The sequence below is a fragment of the Falco rusticolus genome, chromosome 1 (genome assembly GCF_015220075.1).
Source record: "Falco rusticolus isolate bFalRus1 chromosome 1, bFalRus1.pri, whole genome shotgun sequence".
NCBI classification, from domain to species: domain Eukaryota; kingdom Metazoa; phylum Chordata; class Aves; order Falconiformes; family Falconidae; genus Falco; species Falco rusticolus.
This window is the reverse complement of record NC_051187.1, coordinates 110615524-110634533: the sequence shown is the minus strand read 5'-3', so window position 1 is coordinate 110634533 and position 19010 is coordinate 110615524. Positions and strand designations below refer to the sequence as shown.

The 19010-nt window shown below is 41.3% G+C and overlaps 1 protein-coding gene across 4 annotated transcripts in view; it reads right to left on the bottom strand.

Annotated features, from left to right (window-relative positions):
• Window positions 1-676: 676 nt before the first annotated feature.
• WDFY3 (WD repeat and FYVE domain containing 3) overlaps window positions 677-19010 on the bottom strand; it is a 185192-nt gene continuing 166858 nt past the window's right edge. For all 4 annotated transcript variants that reach the window (XM_037396249.1, XM_037396260.1, XM_037396258.1 and 1 more), the window contains 12 exons: window positions 17320-17411; window positions 16791-17003; window positions 13889-14036; window positions 12678-12832; window positions 12093-12251; window positions 10639-10818; window positions 9353-9535; window positions 8384-8480; window positions 7006-7335; window positions 5827-5938; window positions 5281-5478; window positions 677-4440 (listed from right to left, as the gene is read on the bottom strand). In XM_037396249.1, coding sequence (XP_037252146.1) covers window positions 4320-4440; window positions 5281-5478; window positions 5827-5938; window positions 7006-7335; window positions 8384-8480; window positions 9353-9535; window positions 10639-10818; window positions 12093-12251; window positions 12678-12832; window positions 13889-14036; window positions 16791-17003; window positions 17320-17411 — 1988 coding nt within the window. In that variant the 3' untranslated portion in view covers window positions 677-4319. The remainder of the gene's footprint in view (window positions 4441-5280; window positions 5479-5826; window positions 5939-7005; window positions 7336-8383; window positions 8481-9352; window positions 9536-10638; window positions 10819-12092; window positions 12252-12677; window positions 12833-13888; window positions 14037-16790; window positions 17004-17319; window positions 17412-19010) is intronic.

Below are 19010 nucleotides of genomic sequence, written 5' to 3'. Positions count from 1 at the left end.
AGTTCCTTTTCTTTTACAACCAAAGATACCACTACTGGCAAATACGATGTCAATTCAGGTGCTCATCAGCCAAGGAACAGGGGAGCCCCGACTGCATCAAAGCCTGTTTTTTACTTGGAGAAAAACCGTTAGCCACCAGTGTTGGCACGTTATCAACTGCCAACATGACACCCCCCCACCCCCACCCCCATTCGGTAGCATTACCAGCTAAGCAAAGTGTATAAAAATGGACTAAAGAATTAGTAAAATATTTCAACATTTGGGAATCTTAGGCTGTTTCTCACCACAGAAGGTTATGCTCTAGTAGTCCTTCCCTCCTCGGAGAAGATGATTTAAACTGGATTTTCATACTTCCTCCTCTTCCACTGTCCTTCATCCAGCATGACTTAAAATCATTCTTTTCTGTCTGCTTTCTCTATATTGGTACAGCCTATTCTATACACTGTCAAATTCTGCTGGCTTCTAAAATTGACACTTATAAAGCAAAAAAGAATAAAGGAAGACATAATTTCACCCTGCATCATCATGGATGACCATACTCAAAAACCGTTAACAAGCAACAGAAATTTACTCATCAGGATGATACAGAAACACGTTACTCACTAGTTACCACTCCCATGTTAAAAACATTTATTCAGCTGCAAATGTTGCGTCTTTCCAACAAACGCAAAACAGCTTTTTGGTGGTAAATAGCAGGTATTTATTTGAAATGAAAAAAATACTTCAGTACCTGAACTATTGCATTTAATCATGTATTGTTGTAACTGTGTTACTCTACCTTTTTGCATTGGAGACAAATATACAATGAACATTCAGATATCACAGATTGCACACTAGATAGTAAATCGTCAGGCCTTTTACGTAACCACCAAAAAACAGATATTGGATTCTGCAATATAGTACAAAATTCCACACTCCAGTCTTAGCCAGTTATCTTCAATTTTCTCCTGATGCTGTACAAATAAATGGCCATTTAACTAGGGCTTACAAGTTAATAACAGGACAAAAAAAATATACATTGCACTGACACAAAAAGTCAGCTGTGTTAATAGTCATGCAACAAGTAACCAAACTTGCTGAAATTAAAAATACTTTCTAAAAACAGTTTTAACTGCATAAGTATTTTATACACAGTTCATTTACTGAAACAAAAGGAGTCTTTAAATGATACAAAGCAAATATAAGTTTCTACCAATTTTATACATAAGAAAGTGCAAAATAACTTATCTAAAGTGTTTTGCTATTGAACTGATGAACGTCGGCTGGAGGCAGCCAACCCCCTCCCAGAAGCATGACATTACAGTTGCACACTACATACGAATGTTAAAGAGTACGTGAATAAGTATACTACAAAGAACAAGGCAGGAGAAGACGTGTGAGGTACTTGCAGAGGATACAGTCTACTAATGTTAGTGTACATGAGTATATTTTTGCTCAACAGATTTTTACATGGAAAACAAAGCAAGTATTTGCATTAGAAGCTTGAAAGAAATGGAAAAAAAACCCACTCCCAAGTGAACAAAACAGTTGCCCACAGCACCAGCTGCCAGAGGAAATATGAGCAGGTGTGTTTTTTCCCCTTCACCTCCTACAAGCAAGAACGTGGGTTTTGGAACAGTGCAACTAAAGAATAAAGTCAGAGGGCTGTGGTGATTCGGTTGCAAAATGTAAATCGGGACTAAGTTCTATGCTACAGGACCTGTAAAGAATAACGACCTTGGTTTGTTTAGTATGCTGCCCATCGTCGGAAGCGTAGCACACCACCCGTGTAACGGGCTCACACAGCCGAGAGCAGCTGCCTACCTCTTCACCGACGGCCCACCATCTCCACGACCCTGCGTTAGTACTATATGCCAACTGTTTTCTTTAGTGTTTGGATTATATCAGTGCTATTGCCATAAATAAATATTGTGTTTATTACGGTTTAATTACGTGTATTATTTAATACAAGTTCCAGTCCGTAGAAAAGAAGGCTTCCTTAAATTTGGGTTGGATTTGAAATCTGGAGGCAAGGGGAAGAAAACTCTGTGGACTCAAAGGCATTTCCGAGTTGTTAAAAGAGCCTTTTCTTCAAACCAAAAACGTTAAGGCCACTCGCCTGTCTTCTGAACTATGCTGGTTTCGCATCATTTTGGGAAGGGTGAAGGCAACGTTAGAGAGAACAGCTGAACACAGAAATTCCAGTGCTCCGCACATGCTTACTGAGGACCTCTTCTTGTTTTTAGGGACAAATCTGTCAGGGTAGCCATGCAGCCTGGCTACTTGGATCATCACTCTTTGGATCTAAAGGGATCTATTTGGGTCAGCTAATCTCAACAAACCTGCATTTACTCAACAGTGTGCAAGGGCTCTAGAGAAGCCTTTCTGTTCATTTGGGGACCTAGTATACATACCAAAACAGGAATATATCTCATTTTACAGACCAGCACATACATAATAAACAAACATGTATCAAAATACATATTTAACCTTCAGTGCATAAACATGTGATACCAGGGTAAATAGTAAGTGGTCAGGATTAACAAATTATTCACCGCTAGAAGCTCAAATCAAGGGAAGACAGGTGTACCCCCCCCAGTGCCAAGAACCTTCTGGAAGGAACTCACACCACCACAGAGGGCCTGGCATTTTCGACGGTGCCATTCTGATGACAGTGCCAGTTTTAACCGTTTGCTGTCCCAGGGCCACAGTCTGCCCAAACCATTCCAAGCGAAGGATAACCTCATCGTCTTGAGTGGAGGCACCCACTGAAGAACTAGCGGAGCAAAAGCAGGGCCACCTGTCTTCTGTTGGTTTGGGTCCTATCCTTACCGCTATTTAAAAGAATCCATTGTGAATAAATCTAGATCTAGATCAGTTTGTCACCCATTTACAAAATATATACACATACGTTAAAAAACAAAACCAAGCCAAACGCCAGCCTGCCCCCTGCACCCCACCCCCCCCACCCCCCCAAAAAAAACCCCACTGGCAAGACCTCATTCAGAAATTAAGTCCATGGGCCTATCTCTGATGCACATGTTCCAATCCCAGTGGGTTTCAGTGTCTCTACTTCCTCCCACATGTAGTGCAAAATAAATGACAGAGTAGTAAAAAAATACTGCGATTGAATTCATATTGGAACTTAAAAACCATAATGGAAATCTACTGCTGTCCTCAAGTTGATGTCATGTGCCGAAACATGAAGATAGCTCTTAGAAGCATTTCTGACATGACTAATATCACCCTGTTTTACAGCAATGCCTATTGTTCCAGAAGTTTTTTTGCAAACAAGCTACAGGACGACAGCGGTTAAATTTTACGCACTAGGAATTCATTCTGTACCTATATATGCAAGCCAACTGATATTGACTAAACAAGGTAAAAGCTGGTTCTTGCACTGCATGAATCAGCTGCTAATGAACATTAAGTAATTAACAAAACTGCAGCTCTGACATATGTATAAAAGAGGCCTTATTAAATATGAACAACACTGAGGTGGTAAATAGTTTGGTATAAAATGCAACACAAGTGTACAATTTAGTTCCTGGTTATCTTACAGCTAGAATAAAATACTCCAAGTCCCATTCTCAAAAAGTCTTTTTTTTTTTTTTTTTTTTTTGAAAAAATCTATGAATAGCCTTACTTAAATTAAGATACTGTGGGCAACTGAAAGAACAGACATGCACAGACTGGATTTTAAACAGAAATATGCATAATGCCTTCGAGTCTTCTGGTTTTGTTTTGTTTGTTTTTGGTTTTTTTTTTGTTTTTTTTTTTTTTAAAACATTCGTATTTAAATTGATAGATGAGATAAAGATGCCACACAAAGTATAGTGGTTAATCTGAAGTCCCATGTAACAGGCAGTTAAGTTCATATTTAGATAAAAAGGCCATTATACCTATTTACAATATACACAGTTGCTTGCGAAGAAGGCAGATTTACAACTATCTTCTAAAAAGCCTTCCCCTCCCCCTCCCCCCGATAAAGATAACTACCTCTACAAAAACAAGACAAGAACAGGTATTTAGGATAAGTGAGGATTTTCTCCACAGCCACGTCAACATAGGTTTAGGAGTTGACAGTTCTATTGGATTTGCGGTTATTAATCATGTCTTCCTGGGCCTTGCTCTTCTCTTAATTACGCTGTTAGCCTCATTTACCTTCTGTCAACACAAATCAATTCAATGATCCCTTTTTACTTTTAGTGCTTAAAACTCAGTATAAACCTAAGTGTAAACAGACAATATTCTAATCCCTTCCGATCACTGCGTGATACTCTCACTAGTTCTTGGAGCGACCACGGGGCTGGCTGGGGTCTCCGTTTGCCAGGACCCCATCAATTTCTGGGCCCCTCCTCTGAACCCCTCTCATGCTGCAGGTTGTAGAAGCAGTTCTGGCAGACTCTGACTGGTGATGAAATCTTCAGACGCTTGATTTCAGACTGAAACCTACTGCACCTGCAGAGGAAAACAAACATCGCTATCAACCCAGGTCTCCCCCCAACCTAGCCAGTCTCTATCGAGGTGTGGAAATTATCATAACCGTTTCAAATCGCAGAAAAGTGGCATTTAACTTGTATGATCCTCACAGAATCAACGCAACAGCTGCGTGAGATGTAGCTTAAAACCAGCTTAGTCTCTGACCTTTTGTCACCAGTTTAAGCTCAAAGTAGAGCTACAGAGATGAAACTAGAAATACCATTCCTGGCCCAGCGGACCAGACAGGAGAGACTTCCACCTGTTTCTGGGTAAGGGGAGCTCACACACATCCTGTGTGTCATACATCTTGCCATTTGAGGCTGCACGCTGCTGGCTCCTACATCAGCATCCCTTACAGTCCTGCACACCATCCATATTTTGACCAGGTTACTTGTAGACTGCCAAGAAAAACTAGCTGCTGCCAAAGAAGTTTGTTTGGCTGTTTGGGGTTTTTTTGGTGGTTTGTTGGGGGTTTTTTGCGTTTTTTTGTTTGCTTGTTTTGTTTTGTGGGTTTTTATTTCACTAAGTTCATTTGTCTAAAGCTTTTCCCAGATGGGCAACCGGGAGGTTTTCAAAGCTGCAAGCAGATTTCATTCTCTCCTCATATCTGTCTTGCTAACTGGATTTATAAAGGGGCTAGTCTGTCTTTTCTAATCCCTCGCTGGAAGTTTTGAGAGTTCTGATGTTTTTTTCTTCACCAGTTCTGTTTTGGCAAGGGAAACCTCAGTCTTTCAGCAGAGTTCCATGGTATGCAACAGCTTTACCCAGCCTAAAATCCTGTACGGAAAAGAGCCCAAAGGAGACCATTGGCTGACTTACTTCTGACAGAAGAGCTGCCCACAGTTCCTGCAATGGTGACGCCTCTCAGTGAGTGAAAAACGGACCGAGCAGCCCGAACAGCTGTCTCCCCCCTCGTCCTTCACCCAGTGATCGGCTGCAGATCGGCCAGGCTGATCGCTTACGGACCAGCTGAACACCCTGCCTCGACCATCCCCAATAAGAATTCTGCTGTGATCTCTGTAAGAAAAAAACAAAAGCTTTCTTGCCACAACTCTGTCAGTAACACACAGACATCGATGACCAGTTTTACATGCCACAATATGTAAAACCACTGGCATAGTAATTAATGCACAAATTAGGCTGGTATGACTGAGAACCGAAGCTGTAACAATACACTATGTAACATCACGCAGCTGAGTAAGGCTACTTATTTTAGCAGTTTTTTAAATCTCAGTCCTTGAACACGGCTGCCCTAACCAGAAGTACCACAAAACAGCATTATGCAAAGAACAGCGGCTGCTTCGTACCGCTTCCCACTGACAACACTGAAAACATGTTTTAAGCAATCGCTCGCGAGCTACTCACTTAGAGATGCCAAGTGCAGTGATTTCTGCTGGATGTGCGTTGTCTTTGCGATCAAATGCCGTGTGCATAGTTAGTTTGCTTCTAAACACCAACTGACGCTCCCATCTGTATCCTAAAAAGAAGTAGGAGGGGAAAAAGCAAATTTGCTTGTTCTTGGTTTTGTTTTCTCTTCCCCCAACATACAGGTATGTGTGACTTTCTAGAAAGAAAAAACCTCCCCTCAGAGATCACTCTCTATGACTCAATTTCCACTCAGGGAAAACCTATTTTTCAACTGATTCCCAATGCATGTAAGAAAGGAAAGGATACAAAACAACGAACAGAGCCTCCCATGTCCCTAAGTCCATCTGGGAGCTGCAGAGGATGGTGACATGCAGGGAGGCCCTGTACCAAAGCCTGACAGAGGTGGGATAGCTTCCTTTTTTATTTTAATTATTTTATTTTATTTTTAAAGTGAAGACTCAGATTTCCAACTATCATTGATTTTCTTTATGAAAGCTCCTACGATGCTGTGTTTTGAGTATGTGACTAAACCAGTTTTGATGGCATACCAGCGTTTTGGCCATTGTTCAGCAGTACTTGCAGAGTGTCAAGGTTTTCTTTTTTTCACTGCTCTGCCCCGCACTCCCTGTCAGGAATTTGGAGGTGCACAGTAAGTTGGGAAGGGACACAAGCTGGACAGCTGACTCAGACTGAGAAAGGGATATTCCACACTGTGTAACATCATGCTCAGCAATCAAACTGAGAAGAGTTTTTTTTTGGGGAAGGCAGCCATTCGCTCAGAGACTGGCTGGTCATCATTCTGCTTGTGGGAAGTGGCAAAGCCATTGCCTGTGCATCACTTCCTTTGTCTTCCTCTTTCCTTGGTTTATTAGACTATCCTTACCTCGACTCACAAGCTCCTTTCCTTTTCCTCTTTCTATTCTCTCCACCATCCTGCTGCAGGGGTGTTGTGGCGGGTGACTGGCTTAACTGCCAGCCAGGGTAAAGGGACCACAGCTTCTCAGGAAAAGCTTGAACAACACGCGATATTTACACACCAATTTTTCTCTTCACCAACCATTTCGGAATTTATCAGCCACCCCTGCTCAGAGCTGCACAGACAGAGACAGACTGCCTCACGGGTCAGTGCTGAAAGCACCTTTATCTGACAGAGGAGGCGTGCCCCATTTCTTTTACCTGGTTTAAGCTTGCTGTAGTGCCGTGCTTCAGCATAGCCGGGGTGCGGGTGGTTAACCTGAGCGTGGGGATGCATTTTTGCTTGCCCCTCAGAATAATTCACAAAGATAAAGCCATCCTTCTCATCCAAGCTGAGCTGGTCTGACCAACGCCTGGAGTCATCAGAGCCACTGTCTGCTGACCACGCTGCCGCTGCTCTGTTTGATGACGACCTCGGCCTGTGGCTGGTGCTTATGGGTTGACTCTGGCTCTCTTGCAGTTTCATGTCCTGGCCAATGCATGGATCATCTGCCTCAGAGTCACTGCTGTCCTCTTCGTGGGCTTCCTGCCCTGGATTCACCCAACAGGAGAGAAGATGTTAGCAAGGCTGCTTTGAGCCTGAGCTTTTTCCCTATGCTGCTGCTACGCTACCTACAACCCAGCAGGTACCACCACAGCATGACTAGAGGGAAAGTGCATGCAGGCATCTCAAAGCCTTTGCAGAGAGTCATCTCCTGCCAGGAATCACACTATTCATCTTTTTTGCGCTGGTCTGTCAGAAAACAGCACTCTTTAGCTGAAGCTATTTCCTATGATAGGCCATCTGAGTCAGGCTACCACAGACATAACGAGTGGTATTTTCAAAACCGCTCATTAGCAAACCAAACCCTGCTGCCTTTCGGCAAAATGTACACAAGCAAGCACAGTCAGTCATGCTGAAACTCTGGCTGACTGAGAAACAGAATGCAGATTTGCTAATAAAAGGGTTTGTTAATACAAAAAAAGCAACTGCCGAAGATACTTATATTCCTAGTGACACTGAAGAAAAGAACTGTATTTATACAATAATTACTAATGAGTATTATGAGATACAGATTCAAATCCAGATCGTATCTTCAATATGAAGAGGGCAAGAGGAAGATGAGAAGGCTAAAAGGAACACCCATCAAGAATGGACCAGCATCTTCCAACAGGGGAAAGTGATATGGCCAGCACTGCTTGTCTATACAGCACACTGTTCCATCAGTAAATATAAATTTTTTTTTTTGACTCTGATGTTATGCTGTAATTCCATAAAAGAAAATATCTAGCTTTTGGACAACAGTAGCATCCATTGGGTCCACTGATAACAGAAACCACCACACACAGAGCAGTTCAATCTTCACAGATGAAAAAGCTATGATGGGCATGATTTTTCTTTTAGCAATATGAAACTACTGTAAGGAAGATGGTGAACAATGAACTCAGTTGCTCTATTTGTTATGCCCGGCTGGATGTCTATTGTCTTCTGAGACAAAATCCCCATTGTCCATTCTGCACTGTATAACCACAGGTATATAACCTGTATAACCTGTGTATAGCAAAGATCAGATGACAATACACCTGTCAGGAGACATACCTATTTGTGCTTCCTGACAATCCTCTTGCATTTCCAGCATCTCCACAGGCTCTGGAGCTGGTGTTTCTGGTACTTGCAGGAACTCCATCCGCCAGAACTGGAGAGAGAGGGGATAAGAAAGTGGCACATCCTGAACACTTAGCTTTCTTCTGAGCTACTTCTAGAGTGGAGATGGCTTATTAGAACCGTGCATTTGCACTGCTAGAACAAGAGGCAGGTCACGTGATACCTGTTTTTGGAAGCTAGATACTGTAAGAGGACATCTGTGTTCATGCCTGAATCACAAATGAGCAAGTCTTGTGCTGTTATTTAACATTTTAGCTGTTCAAATAAAAAACCATCCCCTCCGCACAGCAATCTGACCAGCAAACTCCAGTTAAGGCAGACTCAGGACTGCACACAGTACTGAAAATGGGGTTAGACTCGCAGTGATCAGGGATGTCACCAAGTTCCTCTTTCCTTTTCAGGCAGCAAAATGAATTGTCTCAAGGTGCATACCACAAGAGTGGTGAATGAAAACTACAATCTACAGGCAGGAAAGCCAGTGATCAAAAAGTGACCAAAAGAGAGCAGGAAGGAAAAATGTATGCTGCTGACTATCACTAGTTACTACATCACAATGGCTGCATCAAAAAGGAGAAGGAAAACTGGAAGACTGCATAGGAATGTCAGCTCACTGAAAAAGTTTTCCATGAATCTTCAGTGTTCATCTAACATGTGGACAGGATACAGCATACCACCCTGTGCAGAGATGGCACGGCTGGTTCCAGCACCAAAAGCAGTCTGCATTGCCTACCCAGCCTGGACTCCCCTCCTTCCTGCAGGGCTAATTGTTCAGGTGGAACACTCAAGTGCAGCAGGTCTGCTTCTGGGACTGGCCAGGGCATGGTGTTGGATAGACATGACTTCTCTAACTACTACTACTAAGGCATAAACTTATTTTTCCAAGCAGTGATTCCTGGTACTTACCCGGACAACTCCATCTGAATGTCCTGTTACAATGACGTTCTGGGTATCCCACTCATTCATCTCAGACACAAAACAACACATTATTTGCTGGCTCCGGCCAGTGAAAGTGTTTACGCTTGCAGTAGGGCTGCCATTAATGCTCCATACATGGATGTAAGTGCCAGCACATGACACAATATCCCCCTGCAAAGACAAATAACACTTCTGTATTTCAACACAAGACTCAGGTTTTCTTCAGCAAAAATATAAGCCACGTTGATTTATAAGCCAACTTCAGTCACCAAGCCTGGCACTTTTCAGGAAGTTCTATTCAAGCTGAGTTTGGCCACTTAAACAAATCTTTAGGATGATATGCATTTTTTTTTTAATTGTACATAGAAAACCACACTTAGTAACACTCTGTTCTATTTACAGCACACAATGAGTAGACCAGTTCCTCCACTTCTCACAGCATAACAATCCAACAGTGTATTTTCAGTACTTTCCCTTCTTGGTTTTCAAAGGCTTTGCTCATGTTGCCTCTGCTCTTTTTCACAAACATGTACCACTTTACACTTCATTTGCTTCCTCATTAGGAAAAGAGCAAGAGATGGTCCAAACTAGTGCATAGGGGAAACACGAGCTGCAGTCTAAAACACTGGCAACACTACAATCATGAGACTACTAGCAGCTAATAAACTGTACCTCTTGCTACCTCCCCCTTGCATTACAGCCCCATTTTGTCTTGCTTTCAGCCACTACTATTGCTTCAGTTGCTGCAAGGTCCATCCAGCCCTGACGGACCAGGTACATAAAGTTTCAAGTTGGGCAAATCCTTTCTGATATGTATGGGAGCTGGATAAGTGGCAGCCCGTAACTTATAGGACTGCCACAGAGACAAGCTTTTAGGGCATGTCTGTTTCCACTATGATTATCACTGCAGCTTCATCCAAAGCATCTTCCGTCTCCTTTAAGTTAAGCGTAAAAGAACAGAAGTCAATCAAGATCACATAGAAATCTTTTCTTAGCTCCTGTGGTAGGTTTGACAACCCACTTTGAATGCCACACTAGCTATACTGCTGCCAGCACTGTCAATAAGCTCTTCTGAGCTCAAGCCACTCTGCATGGAATAAACACACGCGTGCCTCTGGAGAAACGACGCACCCTAAACCAGCTAGTTACTTTTCAGACAAGTTATACAAGTTTTGCCAAACTAACAGAAGAGCCTAGCTTTTTCTTTGGTTTAACAATTTCTGACACTTGTTACTGTTCCCGCTGCACGTTGCTGAATGGGATTTGTTTCTTACCGTTAATTCATTTATACAGAGTGCTGAAACTGGGGCCTTGTGACCTCGAAGCTGTGTTAGAAAAGACAGTTTATTCAAATCCCAGATGATGCAGGTGCGATCCCGTGATCCACTCACAATGATGTGATAAGCTAGAGAAGCTGTGAGGCATGTGACAGTGTCAGTATGACCCAGTAACGCCTGCAAAACAAAAGTCAGGAGGAACAAGCTGCAATCAGGAGAGAGCACAAAAATTATTACATTAAATGCACTTACATTAATGTCTTACCGAAAGATGCAACTGACTTACAAATCCTGAGCTGGCAATTATTTTTGTAACTGAAAGTGATAGGAGTAATATTTTTTCCCCATTTAAAAAGTACTCCCACAAAACCAAATTTCAAGGGTCTAATGTTATATAGCCGCCTACTGAAAAAAAAACACCTCCAAAAATGTATGGAACAGGAATCTAGAATGCAGTCAGATTACTGCAGTTTACTCGGTTACAAATCACTGGCTAAGTGAAATGGCCTTCAATATGCTGCCCTGAAATTTAAGGGACAGTGTTTTATCTTGCACTGGTTTTAAAAAAACACTTTGGAAACACAGCTTTGGACAGTTGTTGGAGACCACACAAGGGAAGTTACTAAATATTTCTCTAAATTCCTTTTCCCTTAAGTTTGAGTGGAAGCTTTCCTCTGGAAAAGTCCTACTATCAACGCGCCAACAGGAACAGGAACATGTAACAATAATATGTAACAATCTAGCTACCTATAACAATGAATCACAGCTTCTAGTATATTTTGAGGTAATTGTTTTGGGGTTTTTTTTGTGGGTGGGTTTTGTGGTTTTGGCTTGGTTGGTTTTTTTTTAGCAAACATGCAAGACTCAGTCTGCACTTAGCTACAACTGATTTTAAAGCACAGGTGCTTTTTTTTTTAGATTAGAAGTTGATGTTCTGAATTAACAAAGCAAGAAAAGCTTCAAGTGATCCTGAACTCGTATACTCTGCTTCACAAACATCACTGCCAGAAAAAGCAAGTTTTGCACACAAGCGTAATTTAAATATATACATCACACAAGTGTAATTTAAAACAAAAAAATATCAAAAAGGAAATTGAACCTTAAGACAGTCTCCTTCACTGCCCTCCCTGACACAGACGGAGGTATTTTACATACAACAATACAATAAATCAGATGATCTCACAAAACATGCCTGTATAATTTTGGTAACAATACTACCAAATTCTCCGTCTCTCCGAAGAGCTCCTTGTGATCAACCACCCTTAAGAACGATGTCATTTTGAAAACAGATTTTGCCTGCTTTCAATGCAGATCAGTACCCCGACTCCTCAGTTCCCCAAAGGTCTGCTGGACTTGTGGTTTCAAAGCTTATTATATGAGCAATACCCTTTTCATGATTTTTTTGATCCTGTAACATCATTTACGTAAAAAGCATCTTTACTGTATTTTACCTGTTTCAGTGTGAGGGCTTTAGCTTTTTCTTTGGACATGCCCATTTCCCACACACACACCGCTGTACTTGTTCCTCCAGTGATAACCAGTTTGGGGTTGGGGCAAATGGCACACAGTATCTGACCCCATTCTGACAAACATTCATAAACAATTACTGCCTAAAAATAAAGAAAACAAAGAAGAATTGCTCTCAGGATTAGCGTTTGGTAGGATAAAAATAAAAACCCGAGTGCCACCCTGCACGCTGGACCATTACGTAACTCAGAGCTGCTACATGCAGTTTTTCCTCAAACAGAAGCAATTCCAGCCTCTGCCATTAGATGCCTCCCAAGAGATGAGCTTTAACTGCATAGATTTAATTTAATTATGTTTTGCAGACCCGGTAAAAAATTATTATTAATTGGTTTACGTCATTCTGCCAGCGTTCTGATGAAGGCCACCAGATAGGGAGCAATAAAACATACACAGTCCAAGATTATTTCATTCACACGTGAAACAGATTTCCATTGTTAGATCTTTTTTCACTATTGAATACTAATGGCTTTTGGTGCATTCAGCACTGAAACAAATTTCAGATTACAAACCTTGTCTGACTCGTAGGTACCCAGTCTACAGCTGAGGTCTGCATAGCCCCAAGCAAAAGTTTTATTCCATGTAGGTGGGATGAGAACCTTATTCTGTTCTACTGCCAGAATGCCTTTATCAGTACACACGATCTGTCCCACAGGCTCCTTGAGCTCTAAAAGAGAAGATGGGGTTATGTTTTATTGCTAGGCCAGGCAAATACTATCAGATCCCATTAAATACCTGATGCTCTGCAAAGGCAGGATCTCTGTACTGGATATGTTACACACATCTTTGTTTCAACTGCGATGATGGCAACTTTCAGTAAGTTCATAACAAATGCAGGGCTAAGCTAAGCACCATCAGCAGTGGCGAGAACACCCTGAGTGTCCCAGACAGCTCTGATCCCACATGCAATGCTGCAGGTGTTCTTCAGACAAGACGTGTGTGGTCATTAAAAGTGACTGTACCATTTTCAGCACAAGCAAAAGTAAATTTCTGGTATCGATTCCAACATCTCGGCCAAGCGTTCCCACAGGCTACATTCCTAACTAAAGCCCATGGTGTCCTACCTGTTTTTCCCCAAGCTTTGCAAATATAGATGAGTGCTTTCTAAATTCCTGTCTTACTACAGCGCAGCCTTACTATGTCCTGTGTAATAGTATGTCCTTCTCTCTTTACAGCAGGCAGGCACAGATTCATTTGACCAACTAGGAAAGACATCACCATATAGCATTTACCTGCCTCACAGACAATTAATTTTTGTTCGGTCCAATGTCAGATATGAAGCCAAACCCCACCATTTTTGTTTCAGTACAGCTATCAAACACCACCTTTCCTGGCAACACTTCTATTTCTTGGCACTAAAAGAATAATAAAGAATCCTTCTGCTACAAAAATCACAAAAATTGAGGCTATCGCAGGTCCAAAAGCAATGTAACCTGAATATCGTTTGTTAAATTAAAACTTTAAAGAGGTGCTTGGGCCCAATTTTATCCCTCTTTTAAAAAACTTATATTAAACCAGCACAGGTGTGGTGCTTCCCAAGTACATTTTAAGGTAGCTAAGAACATAATCCTACAGCTTAGGGTATTTTAAATTTGTTTTTCTCACAAAAGTACAGGCATTAAGAATATTAGAACCAAGCAAAACATGGAAAAGGATGATCTCGTTGAAACTCTGAATGCTCTGGCAAAGAAAGAGGAATAATTACTGCAGTTTTACAGTTTACCTTTCACTGGGGCAAGGGATGGCCGCAAGTTGTCCAAATGATGGAAAAAAATCTTGTCACCTGTGGAACCAGGGGGCACAGAGGTTCCCACAGCCTCCCCATTCAGTCGGCTTCTAACACGCTTTGGTGGGTGTGGTTTTTTAAAGAGCTGAAGTTCATAAAAAAATTGATTATCATCAAAAATTATAGGTTTACAAGAGCACAAGCTTAAAAAGATCACCAGTATGTCCAATTCACCTTCTAAAAATTTTGCAGGTTAGCAAATGGTACTTAACTGTTCTCAGTATTCACTACTAACTTATGTCAACTATTTCAGTAAGACTTCAACAAATCATGTGAAATCCAACAAGGATATAATAAGCAAAGTATTTTTAAAGCTACCTCCAGTTGCAAAAGCAGTTGAAGTAAAGCAAGCAAAAATCCCCAAGTTGACGCATAACACAGTATTAAACTCTAACTTAGGCCAAACCAAAAGCTAATTTTTGGCTTTGAAACAAACTGTGTCCCACAAACAGCAGCTCACGCACTTGGAGGCGGCCAGGCTACCAAAGAACAGAGTAACAGCATAGGTGGGCATGTAATTGGACTGCATACGACAACCATATAAAAGAAACACATCTTCAAACCTGATTATCTTCTGCCTAGCTTTTCATTATGAGTGATTGAATTTCAGTTTTACTGCTTCAGTGACCATTCCTGGTATCTCAGATAGCGTTAAACAAGCTGATCATCACTTCTAATAAGTCATGTTCATCAATGACACACGCTATGGCTTATCACGTGATAAATTCATAATAAACGTCTTGGATGGTAGGTGCTACGTACTGTAACATTTAATAAGCATTGAATGTATGTAAGATTTTGATTACTCTTTTGCAGAAAGGTTATTACAGCACTGAAAGGAAAACTGAAATTCCAAGGCTCAAAGTTATTTTCCTTACAGCCCTTTGAGATGTTACACGTTTGCCTATCCAAAGCAGAAGAAACATGCATAAGCCTGAGGCAGTTGAGCTAGGAACATGCACACATGTTCCTACCGCTTGCACCTACGCTCTGGGTACAAAGGGTAACAACAGGCCTATGTGCCACAGCTCTCCCTGAGCTACCACATGCCTCCCATCTAGCTGGGCTACGAGAATATGGAGAAGGCACATCATATACTGTTCACGTGGACAACTGATCTCAAAAAAAGCCAATGCCAGCAAGAAAACAACCCACCCTCTTTGCTCCTTTGAGTGACTTCTCCTCTGGCTTACTAATTCTGCTTTGCCCTTCCAGGCTGTGGCATCTTGGGACCCTCACAGAGCCTGCGAGGGCCCTCTTCCAAATGCAGTACCAGCTCTGAAATGTTTTGCAGCACAACTTTTTAACATGGGAAACAGAACCACCAGGTGCATTACTAGTGGAAGAGATGGGTTAAAGAAGATGTAGCCCTCATGTTACATCTCCATGCAACAAAGAAGTAAAAAAGTGCACAGCAGACACGTCACTGAGATAGCCTGCCGTAGATCCCCTGGGGAAAGTCACAGAGGGTCACAGCAAAACTCTAAGGTTACATAAAAACGTGCTCCAAGAGCACTCACCACCACAAATGACTTAAGGAAGGAGGTCTGAGTTTCACAAATTTATTGCAGTCTGCCCATTTCCTCTAGCAAAGCATCATGCAGTTTCTGGTAGATCTCATCACAGGTCTGTACCTAACAGGCATTTGAAGATTCAGGCAGACGTCCAAAATCAGCTGCAATGCTCTTCCACCGCCCTGCTCTCAGCCCCAGTCTTTACCTGCTTTAGCTGAGCTATGTCTGATTCTCATCACAATGCAGTGATTGGTTATTGCTTTAGAGGATAAAGCCCTACACCCACTACATATCTAGATTATTGAGAGAGAGCAAGGAAAAAAATGGCAAAAAGCAACCACAGGGGATAGATGAGCAGTTCTTAGCCTTCCTTCCAAGCAATGAGACACAGGCAGCTGTTAGAGGGTCCCCACAGGAAACATCCTGTGGCTGTCCTGGAACGTTATGTGCTGCTGTAGTCTAGTTTCCCGCACATGGGTTGGGTTCCCAGTGAACTGCTGAAGGTTATCTGTGAGTTTCCACCAGATCTAGACTGCAAAAATTCACCAATGACATCTAAAAGTTTCACTGGACAGGAAAAAAACCCTAAAGAAATGCCTGAGAGAGAGAAAGAGAGAGAGAGAGAGAGAGAGAGAGAGAGAGAGAGAGAGAGAAACCCTCCATCTGCCCAAAAAACTAATAATCCACACAGTAAAACTTTAGATCGAATATTGCATTTAATACTTCAATGCAATCTCTCAAAGAGAACACAAACTTTAAAGCTGCACCAAAACCATGTCTATACTAATCCTTAACTATAGCTGTCCTACAAGATTCAGTCTTCTTCATTTAAATTTTGAGGTTTTTTCCAACACGTTCTCCAAATAAAAGATGTGGGCAAGCCCTACAGAGTGCCAAGAGACCGGTGTAAAAAAAGGAATCATAAGTTATTATAGAAATTCCTTCATTACAGGGAAACTTAAAATACCTAAGCACCAGGCAACAGTTTGAAGTTGCACTTTCACTGCTCCCCTCTGACTTTGCAGCGGGAACATACTTTTTTGTTTTTGATGCTGATTTTTAGAGTTGAACCATGACTCACTTTGCCTTTACTTTAAAGGTGGAAAGAGGAAAGAAAAAGAAAAAAAAGAAGACATTTCTATTATCAAGGAAAGCCCAAAGTTGATTGTTGTTGCATTTATGATGGAAATGTGATTTCACATCATTGGAAGAATATTTATAGAACACACTCCCAGGTAGTTTCACTCTTAAAACTTTCCCATTCTATATTGATACATTTCAATTTGACTGTCACCTGGAAAATAAGAATTATATGATGGGTATACCTGCTTTGGTATCTGTCCAAAGTTATTAATGAATCCTATGGTAGCTGTCTCTTTTAATGGATCATTGATGTTATATATGTCCACTTGCCCCTCATAGAAGAGATGATGAAAGACATTTACAGCTTCTACTGCAGCAGGACCTTGCTGTTTATAGCCAAAGATCAAGTCAATCCACTCATGCAGATGTGCACTCACAAAGTCACATTCCAGAGCCTGAAATTCAAAGGGCATGCATTAAAACTAGCTGTATCCATCACCAGTTGAGTCTACTACACCTGCCACAAAGAAAAATGCAGAATATATTTCGACATATCCTTGTTATGTTTTGATAAAGCCTTGCTTCAAGTACTCCCTAGCCAAAAAAGAAGGGGAGGAAACACCAGTTCTACAGACCTTTGCAACAATTAGCCATCAGCCCCGAATTCACGGACTGGCTAGTAGCTGTAACTGCACAACTTGAGCTTAGATTAATATGCAGTGCAAAGTCCCAACTGATGTTTTCTGTTGCCATTATTAAATTACAAATTACCTCCCGATGAACTCTGATAAATTCACGAGGATCTCCTTTTGCCCATGGGGGTAGTATTACATCACCAAGTTTAGTGCCATTTTGTTTGCAACCTATTAAGAACAAAAGAAAACAAAACAATTGGAGAGAAGCATTGAAACTGAACTGCAACAATGGTGAAAAAAGCATTAAAATATATCAAATTCTAACACCTTTCCTTTAAGAAAAGCAAGCCACTTCAGTCTTTTCTTTAAAATACTGTGTCATTTTTAAATGTCAGGCAATAAAACATGAAAAAATCTGCCTCAGTTGCTCATGCTTGCAGGAGGAAGAATTAAAATATTCTTTTCTAAGACTTGAAGATGTGACAGTGTTTCAGCACCCGCTCTTCAAAACAAACATTACCTTTCTAGCTAGAAGCATAAATTAGATTATGCCTCCTCAGCCTTCACAACTTTACCATGCACAGTCTGTACTCACAACCTTTATGTTTCCCCATCAAGTGCTCTTGGAACATCAATATTTTGTCTTTATTCTTCTATTTAAGTAAATTTCTGCTTTTCTCTCCCTGCCATGGGAAAGACAGACCCACTACTGCAGTGTGTGAAAGTTAATGAAAACAAGAGCCAGTAAAATAGCTTTCTGCAACCACTGCACAACCAGAATCTTGTTATGTTAGTTTAGCTTGCACATAAGCAGCCAACCCTGCTAACCGGGAACTGCTACCATAGCAGCTGTCCATTTTGTACCCAGAAAAATCAGCACAGCAAGGTTAATTCTCTTATCTCTTTTAGATATCCTTGTTCTTATTCTATGAGGAAAACTGGAATAAATGTGCTAGCCCAAATTTAAGAAAGGACATAATTTCCTGTATTTGGCACCTGTTTAGCATGTATATAGCAATGGCATGTCAACAGAGTGTATTTTGAAGAAAATAAATCCCAGTGCAAGACAGTGTAACAGCAAAGTGCACTGAGAAGCCTTGGTGGGGAACAGTATTTCATCCCAGGATTTATTTTCTTCACCATACAAACCTTCTGTACCAAAGAACAGAATTATTGTTTTACCCATGAGAATGGCTACACATCACAGAGTACAGGCTAAATATTCATATCCTAACAGCAAAGAGCTAACTGGCATTCCCAACAGGCTTCACACCCAAGGATATTGGTGATTCCCCTGGGCACGATCTGGCCACATACATTGATCTGGGTCCTGATAGCCCCTTTCCCACTCTTAACATTAAACAGTGACATGTTGTGATTACTAAAAGTGTATTTGTTGTTCCCAGTTATATTCTTGTTTTGTTGCTTGTTGCCAAGAGACAGTTCCACACTTCCTGTTAGCTCAGAGAAACACCAATGAATTTCCAATTTTATAGGGTACACAAGTACTAAGAACATTGCTGCAACAGAAACATGCTTCCCTCACCAGACTGAACCTTCGTCTCTTTTATCTGGGGAAAGGCGAGCAGGACTGCTACAGATTATAACACAGTCAAAAGTATCACACAGTTTTTGACAGTTGTTCATAACGAAACCTTTCCTACTGTTGTTCCAAATGCTCAATGAAGAATTTCTAAACTCTGATGGTCACAGTCCACAATTATCAGATACAATGCTGAGTGGACAAGACCTCAGCATTTTTCAGGTAATGGCCATACCCTTCTGCATGAAATATAATTGGGTGAGGTTTTGCAGGGCGTTCTTTTG